Source organism: Pongo abelii, chromosome 2, assembly GCF_028885655.2.
Source record: "Pongo abelii isolate AG06213 chromosome 2, NHGRI_mPonAbe1-v2.0_pri, whole genome shotgun sequence".
NCBI lineage: Eukaryota > Metazoa > Chordata > Mammalia > Primates > Hominidae > Pongo > Pongo abelii.
This window is the reverse complement of record NC_085928.1, coordinates 12,155,068-12,171,906: the sequence shown is the minus strand read 5'-3', so window position 1 is coordinate 12,171,906 and position 16,839 is coordinate 12,155,068. Positions and strand designations below refer to the sequence as shown.

Sequence of the window (16,839 nt, the reverse complement as noted above, 5' to 3'; positions counted from 1 at the left end):
CTTTGATGCTGACTTTAAATTTTACCTTGACCTTGACTTGATCTCAACTCAAACAAAATCCTGTTTCCCACCTTATGTCTAGGCCATGTCTAGCACAAATTTGGAACTTGATCTGTAACTTGACACTAATCTTGACCTTGAGCTTTGCTGTAGTTCTAACACTCATCCTGTTTTTGGACAATAACCAGATCATATACAGCACTAATTGCAAAGTTGAATATAATCTTGACTTTGACTTTGGCACTGATTTTGATCTTTTATTGACCAGTTAAGACTTTCTTCCTATCCTTTTATTATTACCATCTACCAGATGTAGCCTTATGTGCACACTTGAAGTTGACCGGTACCTTAAATTTCTCCTTGATTTTGATGAAAACCCTTAGACCACTTCACATGCAGAGCAAGTGTAGCTCTGATTTGAACTTGAGCTTGATTTAGACCTTGGCCTTTGACCTTAACCTTTATATTGCTCCTGACTGAAATTCCAGCTTGAAATTTCCTAGAACTTATCTTAACCTTTAACTTGACTTAGACCTTGAAACTGTGCTTGAATTTTACTTCAATTTTAACCTTGACACTAATTCGGATCTACTTCTCATTTCTATTTAACATCCCTGTCACGTTAAGGCCCATATTCTCATGACTTTGAACTTGAACTCTGGCTGCGGCTCAGAAGATACAAAAGGGATGAGTAATGTAAAAATCTGGACCAGTATTCTAATTCTGGGCAATTATCCTGCAAATCGTGCCAGATCATCATCTGGGTAAATGGAGTGCCCATAACCCAGAAGTTTCCTTTTTGGGGAAAGTAAGACAAAAGGAGCTAACTAGAGTCACACCCCATGCACCCAAATCTTAGCCACCTATATATACAACTATAGCCACCAGTTATCTGGGTGTGTTAGCAGCCTCAGGATTTTTGAGCTGTCCCTACCCCCTTGTTTCATTTTGATCCATGTCTTCTAATAACCTGGTTTGTCTCTTCTTACCTTCAGGCCATCAAAGTCCAAATGGTCATTCAAAGGGAGCCTCGGACAGTGGCTCCGTTTAACTGGGGACCCTAGATAGGCCTCTGAGAGAATCTCTGACTGCAACTTTTCCCAAAACAATGCCTTTGTCAACATTAAGCAGTTAAGAACAGTCATTGTCCCTATCCTAATGGCAGATGTATCTCTTCAGAGGGGGGAGTTGATGGCAGAGGCGGCCCATCTGGAGCAGCGGATGTGAATATGCCAGCTGCAGTGGGGGAGACACGGCTGGGTTTGCACACTCCATGGGGCCGGCAGGTGCCAGGAACAGGCGAGGGCCCCGTGCCCTATTTAATTAGTGGGGCAGGAGCCCTGCGCTCCTGGGCACAGCTGCAGCCACCCAGCCGTGGCTCTGGACCCAGGCATCCCTGTGCTCTCAGGGCCCCAGAAGCCCTCCTGCCCCTGCAGGCTCCCTGGCCTCTCCCTACTCCTGGCACCCACTATAATTTCAGAGCAAAGTGGAAGCCAAGCCCAGATGCTGTCATGACCCGGCCGAATTTGTGTGCACTCAGGACGGCACTGACATGCCAGCCCCACCACTGCCTCACCCCTCTCTGGACTTTGGGTGCCAACTTTGGGTCCCCTCCTTTGGGAGGGAGGCTGGGAGGTGGTTAGGGGCAGCTTGGCACAGGCCTGCAGGTGCCCTTTGACACAAACAGCCTGGGCACCATGGACAGCATGTCGGTAGCAGGAGGCAGACAGGTTCCTGGGCAGAAAGGGGTGGGGTCTTGTTGAAACCCCCACTTCGATCCAGGAATGGCCTGAAGCCTGGGGACTGAGCTGCCAGTTCAGGGTGGAGTTGGCAGCCCGGAGTGAGAACTTAATGGTGCTTTTTCCAGGCCACTCATGGACCTCTCATGGACACTCATGGACCAATCAGCATGCACTTCCTCCCTTATGTGCCCATTAAAAACCCTGGACTCAGGCAGACTCACGCTTGTTGGGACGACCTGCCTGTGGAAAACAGCTACCCACTCCGGGTCTCCTGAGAGCTGTTTTGTCACTTGGTGAAGCTCCCCTCTGTCTTGCTCACCCTCCAGTTGTCTGCATACCTCATTCCTCCTGGAGGCAGGACAAGAACTTGGGACACGCTGAATGGCAAGACTCAAACAGCTGTAATACAAACAGGGCTGAAACATGCCCCCCACTTGCCATGTTGCAGGCGATGAGAAGGAGAGAAGAGCTGTAGCCATTCTGGGAGCCCAGACCTTGGAGCTCCCCAGGCCAGAGCTGTGATGCCCTCTTTGGGGCTCTGTGGTTCCTGGTGTCTCCAAGCTTCTGGGCACCACCATGTTCCCCTTGTCCAGATGTAGGTGACCGCAGTGGAAGCTGCTTGTGGTACATCTGATTCAGTTGCAGCCTTGCATGGAGCCGGCGCCTGTGCCAGTGCCTGGAGCTGCCTGCCCTGCCACAGCAGCTGGAGTGCCTGGCTGTGTGCAGTGGTTGGACCTCATGCTCACTCGCTCCCATACCCCTCATTACTCCATGCCTGGCTCACCCTTGGCAGGTGTGGGATCCCAGGCTGGTAGCGTGAGCTGAGCGCAGCCTGCCAGGCTGAGTGGACAGAACAAGCCCAGCGGGCCTGAGCAAAACTCAGGCAAAGGCACCACTGGCCACAGAGGTTTCTGGCTGGAAAAGCAACACCTCAAGGATCTTGTAACACTGTGTTGGTCAAACCTCTTTAGCACACACATCGCTTGGGTCTGAGCCCAAATGTCTGTTCAAATCAGTCCACCACTCACTAGCCATAGGGCCTTGGTAACGTTAAGAAGCCTCACAATGCTTCAGTCATCTACAAATGGGAGTGGTATGTACTGCATCACTTATTGTGAGGTTATCAGAGTTTACAGGTCAAATGCTTAGAATACAGCCAGACACACAGAAGGTGCTCGATAGATCTTAGCTCTCATTACATGCTTCAATAGCATCACATGCTTGTCTTTTGCAGGACTTATCAGAGCTGGACTTTCAATACTTGTGTGATGTTGACTATCTCTCCTAGTAGGGACTTGAACCAGGGATGATGAGTGCTTTGCCCACAAGTGTGTCCCCAGTATCTAGCCTGGAGCTTGGCATACAGTTGTGCTGAATATTCTCCAGTTGCCTCTCCAGATCTATCCCCAGCCTCCCCTGGCTCTGTGCCCCAGGAGGCTGAAACCTCTGTGGATCGTCAAGTGGCTCCCCAGTCATTGAACTTCTGGTTGGGTTGGCCAATGGGAGACACTTGCAGGAGATAATAGGGTGGACAGAGAATGAGATTGGGATATTTATTTCCCTGGCTTTCTCTGCCAGGCCACAAGCTGATGTAGCTGTGTCTCTTTATTAGAGATCCCCATGCATCTCAGGAAACCGCAATCCCAACTATTCTCCAGGACAGGTGAATGTCTGGTAGTGCCTGGCCCCAGGATGCTTCACCCCTTCTTCTAGTCCCCATGCACCTATAAACTGTGCCTTCCTTAAAGTCTGCTGAATTACTCCAGTTAATGTACCATGTCCTTCCTTCTAGAACATTGATACAAGAGGTTCTATATCAACATTTGTTGAATACATGAATAGATGTCTGTTTTACCACATGAAGATAATAATCCTCAGGTCCAAGCACGGCTACAGTTGTCCTCATGAGTTAATAAGAGACAGGAAATGATCATACATTTTTTAAAGATGATGTTCTCGAGTAGTAGTTCTCAAACGTGGGTGTGCATGAGAAACCTGGAGGGCTTGTGGAACCCATATAGCGGGCTCTACTCCCAAGAAATGCTGATTTGGCTGGTCAGGCCAGGGGGTGAGGGATAATAATTTGCACTTCTAACAAGTTTTCTGGTGACATTGATGTTTCTAGGCTGAAGACCACTTTGAGAAACACTGCACTAGAGAAATGCCAGATGCTTTTGTTGTTTATATACCCCAAGCCTCAGGGTTGCATTAACTATCTTTAAAGACATAAAGGATCAAGTACAATGTAATCTGTTTTATTTTACACTTCTCTGATTATTGAAATCTAAACAGAGGTTTTTGCTAACAAACAAAAAGGAAAATAAGACAGCAAGGACACGATTAAATGTTGAGTGCAGATGAAGGGTTGTACAAGGCCCCATCCTGGGGAGGCTGTACACCTTCTTGGCACAGCAGCAGTGTGGCCCACGGAGCTTGAACCTGGTGAAGACAGCAAGTAAGCCACAGCTCAAGAGTCCTGAGTCTTGGGAACAGAAAAGAGCTCCTTCCTGCTCCACCCCAATCTGGGTTGCATGGGCATGGAAAAGAGCAAACACCCTGCAAAGCTTACTGGACATGCCTCTTCTTTAGCTTCTCAGGCCAGAACACCCTCCTCTCCACAAACGTGTGCACACTCACATGCTCATTAAGCATGTGCACACATCATATTCACACACTCAAGCCATGCTCTTGATTTCAGGGTTCTATTGCGGGCTCAGGTATCAACCCCAGAGCCGAGGTGTGTGAGAGCTACCTTAGCAGACTCAAAAGGCTACTGCAAAGGCAGGGGTCAACCATCCCAAGGACCTGGCAAGGGAGAAACTGAATTCTGTACCCCACTGATGTGAGAGGAAATTCTAATGAGCAAATGGGACCAGCGGGCCCCAGTTAGGGAGGTCCAGATGCCAGTTCTGAGATGCCACCCAGCTCTGCTTTGCTCTTCAGTAGCCAGTCAGTGAAAAAGCAGAGTGCCAGGAGGCCAGTACCGAGCAGGTCCCCCAGCCCTGTAAGGTAGGGGATGCAGTGGTTGTCAGGATCCAGGGCCTGGTGCCAAGTCAGCCGAACCAACACTTCTGCCAGGTACAGCAGGATTGTCACCTGTCAGAAGGGCAAAGAGACACAAAAGAAGACCAAGTCAGAAAGTCAAGTACAGGCAGGAAGCACTAGCTGAGGCTTAAGGAGAGACACCAAGGTGGACATGTCAACCCCAGCCAGCCTCCTTCATCCAGCTTCTCTTGGGGTCTGAAGCCCAGCTCTGAGCTCAAGCAGTGGCTAGAGAGTTGACCCTCATCTGTACTTACCTAGCCTCCCTCTGGTGGGCCCTGCTTCTGGCACCCTGAAGGGCCAGTCAGACCCACTGCCACTCACCAGCTGGGGCTCTCTCTGCTGCGATAGGCTCCACTCATGGGACTTTGCCGAGATGTCCATTTGGGTTTGCCTGAGCCCTTCTCCCCTGGGGGTTAGGACAGTCAGCCCTTCCTGAAGGTGCCATGGGGTAGTCTACACAAGCCTGCTCAGGTCTCATGGCTCCTCAGTCCCTTGTCCAGGCTAACCCCAGCTCCTTCCTTCTCCCCAACCAGAGTCATGAGCTGCTGCTGCTCAGGACAACTTCTGGGATTTCCCTAATCCTACCCTTTAAGGTCAGGAACATACCACAATTACAAATGCCATAAACTCGGGGAGATGAGAAAGTGCCAGTACCAGCACCACACCCATAGAATTGCCCTCCAGTGCCCACAGTGCTCCCTGCAAAGGCCCCAGACCCACTGGGGACCATCAGCCCGCTGCAGTCTAGGCAGACAGTGTGCTGAATACCTGCCCAACATCTCCTTCACCATGCTCACTGCTGTCCAGCCCTGATCAATGTCTACGCATGCCTTGCAGCAGCAGCCCCTGCAGGGGCCTGGCCCTGCCCACCCACTGCTGGGGAGGCAGTGGATAGCTGGACCACTCCTCAGCCTGTTCCATGGGAACATGCTTCATCCTCAGGGCTGCTCCTCTTATCCTGTGATGATGAATGTGCTGCATGCAGTGTGTGGCATGTTGTGTGCCGTGTCTAGCATGCAGTATATAATGTGAGGGGTGATGTGCAAGATGAAATGTGTAGTATGCAGTGTAGTAAGTAGCGTAAGCTGTATAGCGTGTAGCATGCAGCACACACTCTGTAGCATGCGTGTGGCATGCACTGTGACATGCAGTGTGTAGTGTGTGTGACATGCAGTGTGTAGTGTGTGTGGCGTGCACTGTGTGGTGTGGAGTGTGTGGTGTGAAGTGTGTGGGATGCGCTGTGTGGTGTGGAGTGTGTGGGATGTGCTGTGTGGTGTGAAGTGTGCAGTGTGTGATGTGTAGTGTCTGGGATGTGCTGTGTGGTGTGGAGTGTGTGGTGTGAAGTGTGTGGGATACGCTGTGTGGTGTGGAGTGTGTGGGATGCGCTGTGTGGTGTGGAGTGTGTGGTGTGGAGTGTGTGGGATGCGCCGTGTGGTGTGGAGTGTGTGGTGTGGAGTGTGTGGGATGCGCCGTGTGGTGTGGTGTGTGGTGTGGAATGTGTGGTGTGGAGTGTGGGATGCACTGTGTGGTGTGGATTGTGTGGTGTGGAGTGTGTGGTGTGGAGTGTGTGGGATGCACTGTGGTGTGGAGTGTGTGGTGTGGAGTGTGTGGGATGCGCTGTGTGGTGTGGAGTGTGTGGTGTGGAGTGTGTGGGATGCGCTGTGTGGTGTGGAGTGTGGAGTGTGTGAGATGCGCTGTGTGGTGTGGAGTGTGTGGAATGTGCTGTGTGGTGTGGAGTGTGTGGTGTGGATTGTGTGGTGTGGGGTGTGTTGGATGCACTGTGTGGTGTGGAGTGTGTGGGATATGCTGTGTGGTATGGAGTGTGTGGTGTGGAGTGTGTGGTGTGAAGTGTGTGGGTTGCACTGTGTTGTGGAGTGTGTGTGAAGTGTGTGGTGTGAAGTGTGTGGTGTGGTGTGTGGGGTACAGTGTGTGGTGTGGAGTTTGTGGTGTGGTGTGGAGTGTGTGGGATGCGCTGTGTGGTGTGGAGTGTGTAGCATGCAGCATGTGGTGTGCAGTGTGGAATGGCCTCTGTATTTGACAAGTTGACTCAACTCCTGGAAGATAAGGACTGTGCCCCACATGTCCAGCCACCCCCACCCGCCTCCCTCAGCCTCTCACTCAGACAAGAGATCAAGCCTGCTGGCTGACTACACAGCTGCGCACCTCTGCTGCTGCAGCCAGGCTTACCTGGATCAGGCCTGCCAGCAGGTAGAGCACCACAAAGGTCTGGCTGCTTATGACTGACTGACCCTCCACCAGGTAGATGATGTAGAAGAAAATCAGATGGCCTGGGACCACCAGCAAGAGCAGGACTCGAGCTGACATGGAATTGATTTCTGAAAGAAACAGAACCAAGAAGGTCATGTGACCTGAAGCGAAGCCACTTTGGCATGTGACAGTCCTCAGTGAGGCATCCACACTCACTCATCCATTTATTCCCAAGTGTTCACTGGACACCTACTCTGTGGCAAGCAGGTTCTGGCAGATGGGGATACAGTCTTCCCCCTTCCCTCGTGGAGCTGATATTTTAGAGAAGAGAAACAAGAATCAAGTAAGCAGAAATAAAAAGAAGCAAGAAAGTCTATTTCAAACTGTGACAAGTACTTTAAAGAAAATAAGGGTAAAAAGAAGGGCAAAAAGCAGGAAGTGTGTATCAGTGGGGATGAGCTCCTGCAGATGACATTTCAGCTGGGATTTGAATTTGGGGGACAGGAGTTTGAGCAGAGAAAAGAGAACATACAAGGGGCTTAAGGAGGAAAAGAGCTTTGGGTACGGTGCTTCACTCAATGCAGCGCTGGTGATCTGGGGAGGGCAGTTGGCTCAAAAGGGGACCTCTGGCAGCCCCTTCTTCACAGCAGCCTCTGTGGCCCTGTCAGCACACCTGCAATGTGCCAGTGAGCCCCGGGTTTCCTTTAGATTCCCATGCTCTGAGTTTGAGACTTTACAATAAGTGTGATTGACCCTGGCCCTACCACAAACACTTTTTAAAATTCTAACATGAATATGATTGATTTCTCAAATGGAAATAGAGTTCTAATGAAAAGTAGGTCTCCATTTGACTCTGCATTAATATATGTATTTCACTAAAATAATAAAGAAAAGGAGAAAAAAGGTCACATGTAGTTCAAAGCTAGTGCAGAGGAGCAACAACATGTATTCATGATGAGAAATCAGACATGGAATAAAAGTATTATTTTAAAAAATGTCAAAAAGAAGCAGCAAAATGATTGGAAGAAGCTACTATTAGAAGTTGGTGTGAGAACTCAAGAAAATCTATAGGAAAACCATGTAAACAATAAGAATTCAATAAAATGTTTAGGTGTACAACACAGAAAATAACAGCTTTTCTATATACAAATAACAAGTTAGAAAATATAACAGGGAGTTTGACTTCTGAACAAATGGGGAAGACACACTTCGTCCTATTTCTCCCATTAAGTACAACTGAAAGTCCTAAACATTGTATATAAAACAAACATAAGCAGATTCTGAAAGGCTGGCTGGGGACCTTGGGCTGCAATGAACAACATGGTCGTGAGTCCCCTGAATTGTCCTTTTTGTCTTTCTTTCTTTGCCTCACATATCCAAGACTGAGTCCTGGCCTCAGCCATCAAGAAATGCAGATACAAATAGACAAAAAACCCTCCATAGGCTGGGCGCTGTGGCTCACGCCTGTAATCCCAACACTTTGGGAGGCCAAGGCAGGCAATCAGTTGAGGTCAGGAGTTCGAGACCAGCCTGGCCAACGTGGTGAAACCCTGTCTCTACTAAAAATACAAAATTAGTTGGGTATGGTGGCGCACACCTGTAATCTCAGCTACTTGGGAGGCTGAGGCAGGGGAATCGCTTGAACCAGGGAGGTGGAGGTTGCAGTGTGCCCAGATTGTGCCACTGCACTCCAGCCTGGGCAATAGAGTGAGACCCTGTCTCAAAAAAAGAGACTCCATAGAAGTCTGATCTTTTTCGCCAAAGGCCAGGAAAGGGGAAGCCTGGCAAAACAGACAACTTTCAGACAATAACTACTCTATTCCAACAAACACCACAGGAAAAACTGCAGCCCTGACCTCATCAGGAAGGCCTTGTGGGACCACCATCATCTCCTGTGGCTGCCAGGGTGAGATTCAGAACTTTCATCTCTACCCAGTGCTAATGGGGCCCCCACCTTGTCAGTGAAGCCATGTGGGGAGCAACAACAAGGCATCTCTCCCCGTCCCAGCCAGGGTGGTCTCAGAGGAGGCCTAGTGAGGAACCTAGATTGCACTGTGCCCAGCAATAACAAGGTGCTCCTCTTTTCCCAGGATAGCAATAGAGGCTGAATGGTGAACCCAGTCTTCCATCCCCACCTGGGCAGCAGTCCATCCCTTCTCCCCAGTGGTGCAGTGTCAAAGAAGGCCAGCTAAGCAGAGATTCAAACATGATCCAAAGTCTTGTCACATAATACCCAAAATGTCTGGATTCAAATGAAAATCACTCATCTTACCAAAAGCAAGAAACATCTCAACCCGGATGAGAAAAGACAACCAACAGACGGCAGAGTGAGATGACACAGACGTCAGCATCACCTGAAAGCCGTTCTAATGAAGCCACTACAACAATCCTTCATCATGCAATCACAAACACACCTGAAACAAACAAAAAAATAGAAAGTATAAGCAAAGAAATAGAAAGTCTCAGAAAAGAAAAAGAAGATAGAAAGAAAGAAGAACCAAATGGAAATGTTAAAACTAAACACATACAATACCCCCAAAAGTCCCAGACAACTCAGTGAATAGGCTCAATAACAGAATGGAGAGGGCAGGGGAAAAAAAGATCAGTCAACTTGGAGAAAAAAGTGATAGAAATGAGCCAATCTAAACAAGGAGAGTAATAGACTTTGCAAAAACCAAACAGAGTCTCAGGGACTTGTGGGGCTGTAACAGAGGATCTAACATTCATGTCATTAGAATATCAAAAAGAAGGAGAGTGCAGCTGAAAAAGTGATGGCTTAAATTTTCCGATTTGACGAAAGATGTAAATCCATGTGTTCAAGGAGCCTAACAAACCCCAAACAGGATAAACCCCAAGAAGTCCATACCAATACATATCATAATTCAACTCCTAGAAACTAAAGACAAGGTCTTGAAATATGCAAGAGAGAAATGGCACCATACCTATACAGCAAAATACATTGAAATGGCAGATTTCTCATCATAAGTTATGGAATCAGATGGAAGCGGCACATTTTTCAAGTGTTTGAAAACAATTATCAACACCGAATTTTATAACCAGTGAAAATATCCTTCAGAAATGTGCCAGCAGCCAACCCAAAAGACGGCTAAAGGTAGTTCTTAAAACAGAAAGGAAATCCAAAACAATGGAACAGGAAAAAAGATCTAATTTTTCAAAGCCAACAAAAAGATACAACATCTCCAAAAGCTTCCAGTGGTTCTGAGTAGAATCCAGGCTCCTTCCTCAACTCCAGGGCTCTGTCTGATCACCTCCTTCCGGCCTCTCTGGCCTCAGCCTCCTTCATCCCCTCCTGTCCATTCAGCTCAGGCCACATTGGCCTTTCAGTTCTTCAGACTTGCCACACTCCTCCCTGCCTCTGGGCCTTTGCTAGACTGCACCCACTGCCCTGAAAGCCCCTTCTTCTCTGGCCCTCCTCCTCCCAACAACACCCACTTGTCCTCAGGGAGGAGCTTCCTTATCCCAAGTGTATTTCCTCTAATTCTTTTTCATTGCACTCTGCACTTTCGCTGTTCGGTACCCACCATAATTTTTAATCACGAACTCACTTGTGTTTATCTGCCCTTCTATACTGTGTACTCCAAGGGCAAGAAATCAGCTCTCCCTGTTTCACCACTAACCTAACACCTAGTGCCCAGTAGACATTCAATAAATAATTGAATGAAGGAATGAAGGAAAGGCAGGGCCAGGGAGTCTCATTTCTGGGGCCCTGAAGGTGATGTGTGCCGAGATTAGCCCTGGCTTCAGGCATCCATTGCTACAAACACCAGATTCCAATGACACCGATGTTTTCTTGTTTAAAGAAATGGCTATCATGGCCTCTGAAAGACATGACACCCACCTGACGTGCAGAAAGTAGAACATGGGTTGGGCCAGAATTTCTTCATCTGGAGGGGCAGGACACCAGGTGCACTCCACATGTGCAGGTAGGTTGAGATTCGGCTGGTCTGAATGGCCACCAGATTGCCACCAACACCTACGAGGAGAAAAGGAATCTGTTTTCCCTTTCTTTACACCAGTCTCTAAGTTGTATCCCTTATTTTAAGTTCCCTTCCTCCAGGAAGCCTTCTTTGGTTAATTCAGTATTTCATTATCTTTTCCTTTCCTCCCACTTGACCACAGATCTTGTTTGGCAGCAAGTCAGGGTGGCCCAGAGCTTGTGAGTGAGGTATCCAGGGAGTAACTGCATCACCTTGACCGCTGGCATCTCTTAAGGTGTGGGGAGTGCGGCTGTAAAGTAGGTTCTCAATAAATATTTGTTGGCTGGAGCGAGGATGGGAGGGAGGGGATCCAGGGACAAAGTGAGGATGAGGGGAGAGTGGATAGAAAGGTCTGAGAACAGTGTGATAAGGCAGTCTGGATAAGTCAGACCTCAAGGCCACAGGCATTGACAGGAACCAGACTACAGCCTGGAATATCTGAGAAAATGAAAGTGATTTTTTTTTTTTTTTTCACTCAAGGTGGGAAGGAGAGAAGAGGAATGAAAACAGTGGATAAGAATGAGAGGGGGCCGGGCACGGTGGCTCATGCCTGTAATCCTAGCACTTTTGGAGGCTGAGGTGGGTGGATCATTTGAGGTCTGGAGTTCGAGACCAGCCTGACCAACATGGTGAAACTCTGTCTCTACTAAAAATACAAAAAAAATTAGCTGGGCGTGGTGGTGCACACCTGTAATCCCAGCTACTCAGGAGGCTGAGGCAGGAGAATCACTTGAACCCAGGAGTCAGAGATTGCATTGAACCAAGATCGCACCACTGCACTCCAGCCTGGGTGACAGAGCGAGACTCTGTCTCAAATAAAAAAAAAAAAAAAAAAAAGAAAGGGAAGGCGAGGGGAGGACAGAGATGATCACAGGCAGGTGGCAAAGCAAGCATGCGGCAGGAGACATGCCTGGGACACCTCTCATGGCTGTGTAGTCTGACAGCTTTGAAGAAAAGACGTTGTCTGCTGCATGATTTCAATTTGTGGTGCTAGGTGAGCCCCTCTCTCGGAGCTCAGTTGTCAGTGCAAACTCCCACATTCATAGATGCTTTGGGTGTGTGCCCAGAGCAAGTGGCTTTAGGGGAAACAGGATGAGCGGGGTCATGTGTAGATTGACAGGGCACAGAACACAGAACCCTAGAGGCAGAGTCATGAGGCCCAGAAAACCATGAGCACATGCGGTCTCCGGGAACGCCAGGGCTTCCTGCTGAGGCTCCGGGATCCCACGGGGTATGAAAAAGGTTTCAAGCTCTGCCAGGGCCAGATGGCCCAGCTGACAAAGGCCATGCTGAGCGCTCCTTCTGTGGGGGCAGATGTGGGGGCGGGCTGATGGAACGTGGGGATTCCCCCATCCTACTTGCTCAGTGCCATGGAGAACTCTCCCTAGCTGGGCCAGGTGTGCACCAGTGACCTCTGGGGCAGAGGCCAACCACATAGGCTGTTCTAGAGGATGCAAACAATTGTCTTCAGGCAGAGGACTGCTGCGATCTATTCTGCTTGGCCCATACATAATTTTAAAAAGAAAAAGGAAAAAAAAATCTCAAATTAATTGTTACTGTTTACAAATTAGGCCCTTAATACAGATTCCCAGCTTCTCTTCCCAAGTCAGCTCTGGCAAATCTGGATCTACACTCTCCCGAGGTAACTATTGGCTGGAGCTGGACAGGCACCACGCTGTTCATATGAGAAATGCATTCTGCAGCTTGCCCCTGCCATTTCTCACTGTCTAGCTGCCTGGCCTGCATAATTCATGCAGATTGTTTGAGTGGCCACTGAAGGCATCTGAGTTGGTGACTCATCCCAAAAAAACACTCCAACGTAATAAGCCCTTTGTTGCTGTTCTCATGCACAATGTGAAGGCACTTTGGCACTGCTGGGGTGAGGACACGCTGGGTGGCCCACTGACATGCAAGGAATAAGGACATGGTCCCCTAAGGGAGCAAGGGAGGAGGGACACTGTGGACACGCAGGGGCTGCCTAGGAGCCTCTGAAGGCTGTTTCTTCAGTCCCTGCAGGCCAGGGCCTGGGGGCTAAACTGGACAAAACATGTTTTGTTCTTCTCCTAACTGATCACTTCCATTTACGGAAACTTATCAAGACACCAGACACCAAGCTAAGCTTTGGTTAAAAGAGGGGTCATCCACACAAACCCCACAGGGTGTAGGCCTAGGTGAATATGTGCAGACAGCCAGGTGTCAGACAACAGGGAAGGGAGATCAAGGCAGCTGGGAAGCACAGTCCTGGATCTGTCTCAGGCACTGCTGCAGTGCCCAGAGTGTAGACCCGGTGTTTGTTACAGTCTTCATTTTTAAGAAGAAGAAATCCAGATTTTTAAGTGTAAATATCTGAGTTCTGATGTCAGCAATGAATCCAAAAAAGGAAAAAGAAAAGCCACAAGAGCCAGCGCCCTGGTTCTGAAGGCCATGCTCAATTGGCAGGTGCCATTGAGGCCGGAGTTTGACTCAGTGCCTGCAAAGCCTGGAATTCGGTCCTGTCAGGAGAGCTCATGTCCCAGGGCTGCCTGTGAGGAGCCGGGTCTGAGCTGCTGCGAACAGTGTGTGGGGCTTCCTCCCCAGGATTCTTCCATCTGAGAAGACCTGCCCCGGCATCCCTGTAAGGCAGCAGTCTGTCCACCGCTCAGCTGCCCAACTGCCTGTGCGGGGCTGGTGCTGCCCCTCTGAGGTCTGCTGTTCCGGTCCAACCCAATCCTGTGGGCCAACCCAAACCAGGGACCACATGGGAACCCTTCAAATACGTACCACATATGACGGGGGTAAATATCGCCATGCCTTTGTACTGCTGTTTAGAAATGGTTTTGCTCAAGATGAGTCCTCCAAAACTGGGGAAATAGCAGACAGCAGTCAAGTTATCAGAGTTTACACTTACAATGGCCCTGTAACTCTCCACACAAATCACCCTCTCAGCCCGGCTTCCCATCCTTGGCTGTCACTCTCCTCTCCCCTACACAAAATATCTGCTGCGGCCAAACTGGTCTCGCCAGCATCCTTTGCACCCTGCTCATGCTTTTCCATCTCCACTTTGAGCCTCAACCATTGCAGAAGGCCATCCGAGAACACCCACTTATTGCAAAACAAACAAATGCCTTTTCAAAGGCACACAGCTGGCTGGGCTGTCCCAAGACTCCGGCACCACGACTGAGATGCTCTTTAGCAGAAAACAGAACCTGCAGGAGGATCACCTCATGCCCACCCCATGTTCTCAGAAAATGTTGCAGCCAGACCTTGCTCCCACTGGCCACTGTAGTTTAGCAAAAGCTTTCCCACCCCTTGGAACTTCTTAGAGCCCTGGAGAAGCTAGGTCAATCTGTATAAGGAGCCCAGGAGCCTCCTGGAAGTAAGGATACCTACTCTATCGCCTCTTCTCCCCAAGACTCAAAGTTAGAAAAACCCATCAGAATGGACTGGGGTGGCCCCCATCAAGGTCAACTCTCAGGAAATGAGCCTTGAGAGGGAGCTGGAGAGTGGTGGACCTGGGCTCAGCTGAAGGTTCTAAGGCTCTAGAGGGATGCTAACCCCACAGCTGTCTAGGTCCCACCAGTAGCCATGCGTGGCCAGTGACCAGGAGGACGAGTGAGTCAGCAGATGTGGCCTTGAGGCCGAGGTGGGGGACCTGCCACCTAAGCAGGGATCTGGGCCAGCAAAGCTCTGGCGGCAATGGTCTGAAAGCTGCTGTCTCCCTTGGGGCTCCAGTGCACTCCAGTGCCGGCCCCAGCTTTGGCTCTTCCTGGGTCCCTGGTGCTCTGGCAAATGTAAACAGGGCAGCCTCTCTTAGAACCAACAAGGCCCAGGGTTCTCAGTGAAAGGGAGAGAAGAAAGGAAAAAGGTACGATTCAATCAGCAATGAGAGTTACTGAAAGAGCCCACAGCTACATTTCACTCCATTCCTGTCTCCCAAGGCAGTGAGTGTCACCCTGGTTCTAGGGGCCTTCATGGCTGAGGAGGAAGAGGGGCTGTGGCCCTGGCTCCTGCTCACCTGCTGATGACCATGGCCAGGATGATTGGGAACCAGCCAAACTTCAGGATCTTCACGATGGGTGGGCTCTGCTTGGCAATGAGGACCCACACTGGGGTCAGAGCTGCAAAGCTGAGGCAGACCAGCGGCATCAGATACCGACTATCTGAAAGGAGAACAGGGACACACGCGGCTCACGTGGCCAAGGCCAGCACACACAGGCTGGGCCTGGGTTTCACAAATGAAAGGTGGGTGAGGACGCTCCTGTCCTCATCAATTGAGGGAGAACTGCCTTGCCATACTTTTCAAAGAACTTTCACCATCCCAAGAAGTAACTGGAAAAGCTCCTCTCTGTCCTCCATTCCTGCCACATTCAACTCCACTTCTCTGGCAAACTTGCTATTTTCCCCACATAAAGTACCCTGTTCTGCCTCCTCCCACCCTGATGCTACTGTCATAAATAAATAGAAGTACAATGTATGGAACGCACCATGAGCTAGCACTATGCTCAGTACTTCATGTGCACAATCTCATCTCACCTTCTCGACAGCCCCTGCTCAGACAGGCAGCAGGAGGAAGCAGACATGCAAAAAAGGGTGGCTGCCTAGACAGCAAGCAGCCCCATCAGGGCTATGGCCTGGGTCCATAGAACGCCACAGCCGGCTACGGGATGCCACCCGTGGTCCTGGCTGAGGCCAGTCCCAGGCAACCACAGGGTCACCAGCCGGGTAGCTACTCGCGTCCCCATCTCATCTTCTCCACTGGCGAGAGGCCAGTGAAGACTGGCTAGGTGCTGGATCTGTCACAGCTGCGGGGGCCCAGGACAAGCCTGACACACTCGGGCATCTTGTGCATTCATTCCTCCCTTTCTGTGTTGTGCTCCATGTGCTCCCCCACAAGTGACAGAACAAGACACTGGCTTTCTCTAGAGTGGTCGTCTCACCCTCAGCCCCACCCTCTGGAGGGCAGGCTCACCTGCCAAGGGGGCCCAACACTCAGGGGTACCCAGGCATGGGTCTGTGTCCCATGTACTCCCTCTCTGGGGGTGTTATCAGGAACATCCGCTCCTTCCTTCTCTGCACTAAAGGGTCATGACCCATTCCTCTGCCTCAGGTGCCCCAGACTGGCTACAGACAAGGTACTTTATGGTAGGAGGGCATGGCCTCTGCAGGAGATATAAGCCAGGCCCAGCCAGCTCTAACCAGGTCTCCCACCCTCTGGGAAACAGCGGCCTGCAGAAGCATCACCTTATACCACGCTTTTGAATTCAGTCAGAGTTTTCAGTTAGCTACTCACAAGCACCCCCAGGGCCTGCCTCATGCTTTCGCCAGCACACCTCCCCAGTGTGCAATGCCAATTCCCAACTATACCCAGCAGGTATTACAGTCAGCTGCTCACACCTCAGCAGGTCAAGATTTACCTAATACAGGCCAGTCCCAGTGACTCCTGAGTGCAACAGAGAGAAGGTCACAGTCTCACTGGAGAGACAGATGCCCCAACAATGATTTTGTGTCTAAATCATAAGTCATGTGGAAATGAGCACACGGTACAGCCTGGGGCAGAGGGAAAGGTTCATGTGATGTCTGAACTCTCACTTATTTTGCAAATCCAACTCAAATAACCCATATACAAATCTTCTTGTTTTAAGTTCAGTTTAGCTTAAAAGTAAAGTTAGGTCATCTTATTCTTTCTTACAGATCTCCCTTGCCACTTAAGTAAACTTGGCAAATCTCTGTGGTGATTAAACATCACTGCTGGCAGGCAACACCAGGATGGCAAGGAGACAGTCCCAAAGCTGGGACAGAAAGGGCCCCGTGCCCATACCCTCTAAATCACAGCTGTTTATTTGTCTGCTTCAGTTGCCAACAGGTAA

The 16,839-nt window shown here is 49.8% G+C and overlaps 1 protein-coding gene and 1 long non-coding RNA gene across 4 annotated transcripts in view; one reads left to right on the top strand and one right to left on the bottom strand.

The window, feature by feature from the left end:
* The window catches only part of LOC129058451 (uncharacterized), a 33,995-nt gene that overhangs the window by 13,633 nt on the left and 3,523 nt on the right, over positions 1-16,839 (top strand). The window contains exons 2-4 of the long non-coding RNA XR_010139129.1: positions 11,136-11,228; positions 11,474-11,572; positions 16,664-16,835. This is a non-coding gene — a long non-coding RNA (uncharacterized LOC129058451). The remainder of the gene's footprint in view (positions 1-11,135; positions 11,229-11,473; positions 11,573-16,663; positions 16,836-16,839) is intronic.
* Positions 3,982-16,839, bottom strand: part of LOC129047313 (solute carrier family 41 member 3-like) — an 83,908-nt gene continuing 71,050 nt past the window's right edge. For all 3 annotated transcript variants that reach the window (XM_024244298.3, XM_063721717.1, XM_063721718.1), the window contains 5 exons: positions 14,988-15,132; positions 13,754-13,833; positions 10,855-10,989; positions 6,975-7,123; positions 3,982-4,838 (listed from right to left, as the gene is read on the bottom strand). In XM_024244298.3, the coding sequence (XP_024100066.3) occupies positions 4,629-4,838; positions 6,975-7,123; positions 10,855-10,989; positions 13,754-13,833; positions 14,988-15,132 (719 nt within the window). In that variant the 3' untranslated portion in view covers positions 3,982-4,628. The remainder of the gene's footprint in view (positions 4,839-6,974; positions 7,124-10,854; positions 10,990-13,753; positions 13,834-14,987; positions 15,133-16,839) is intronic.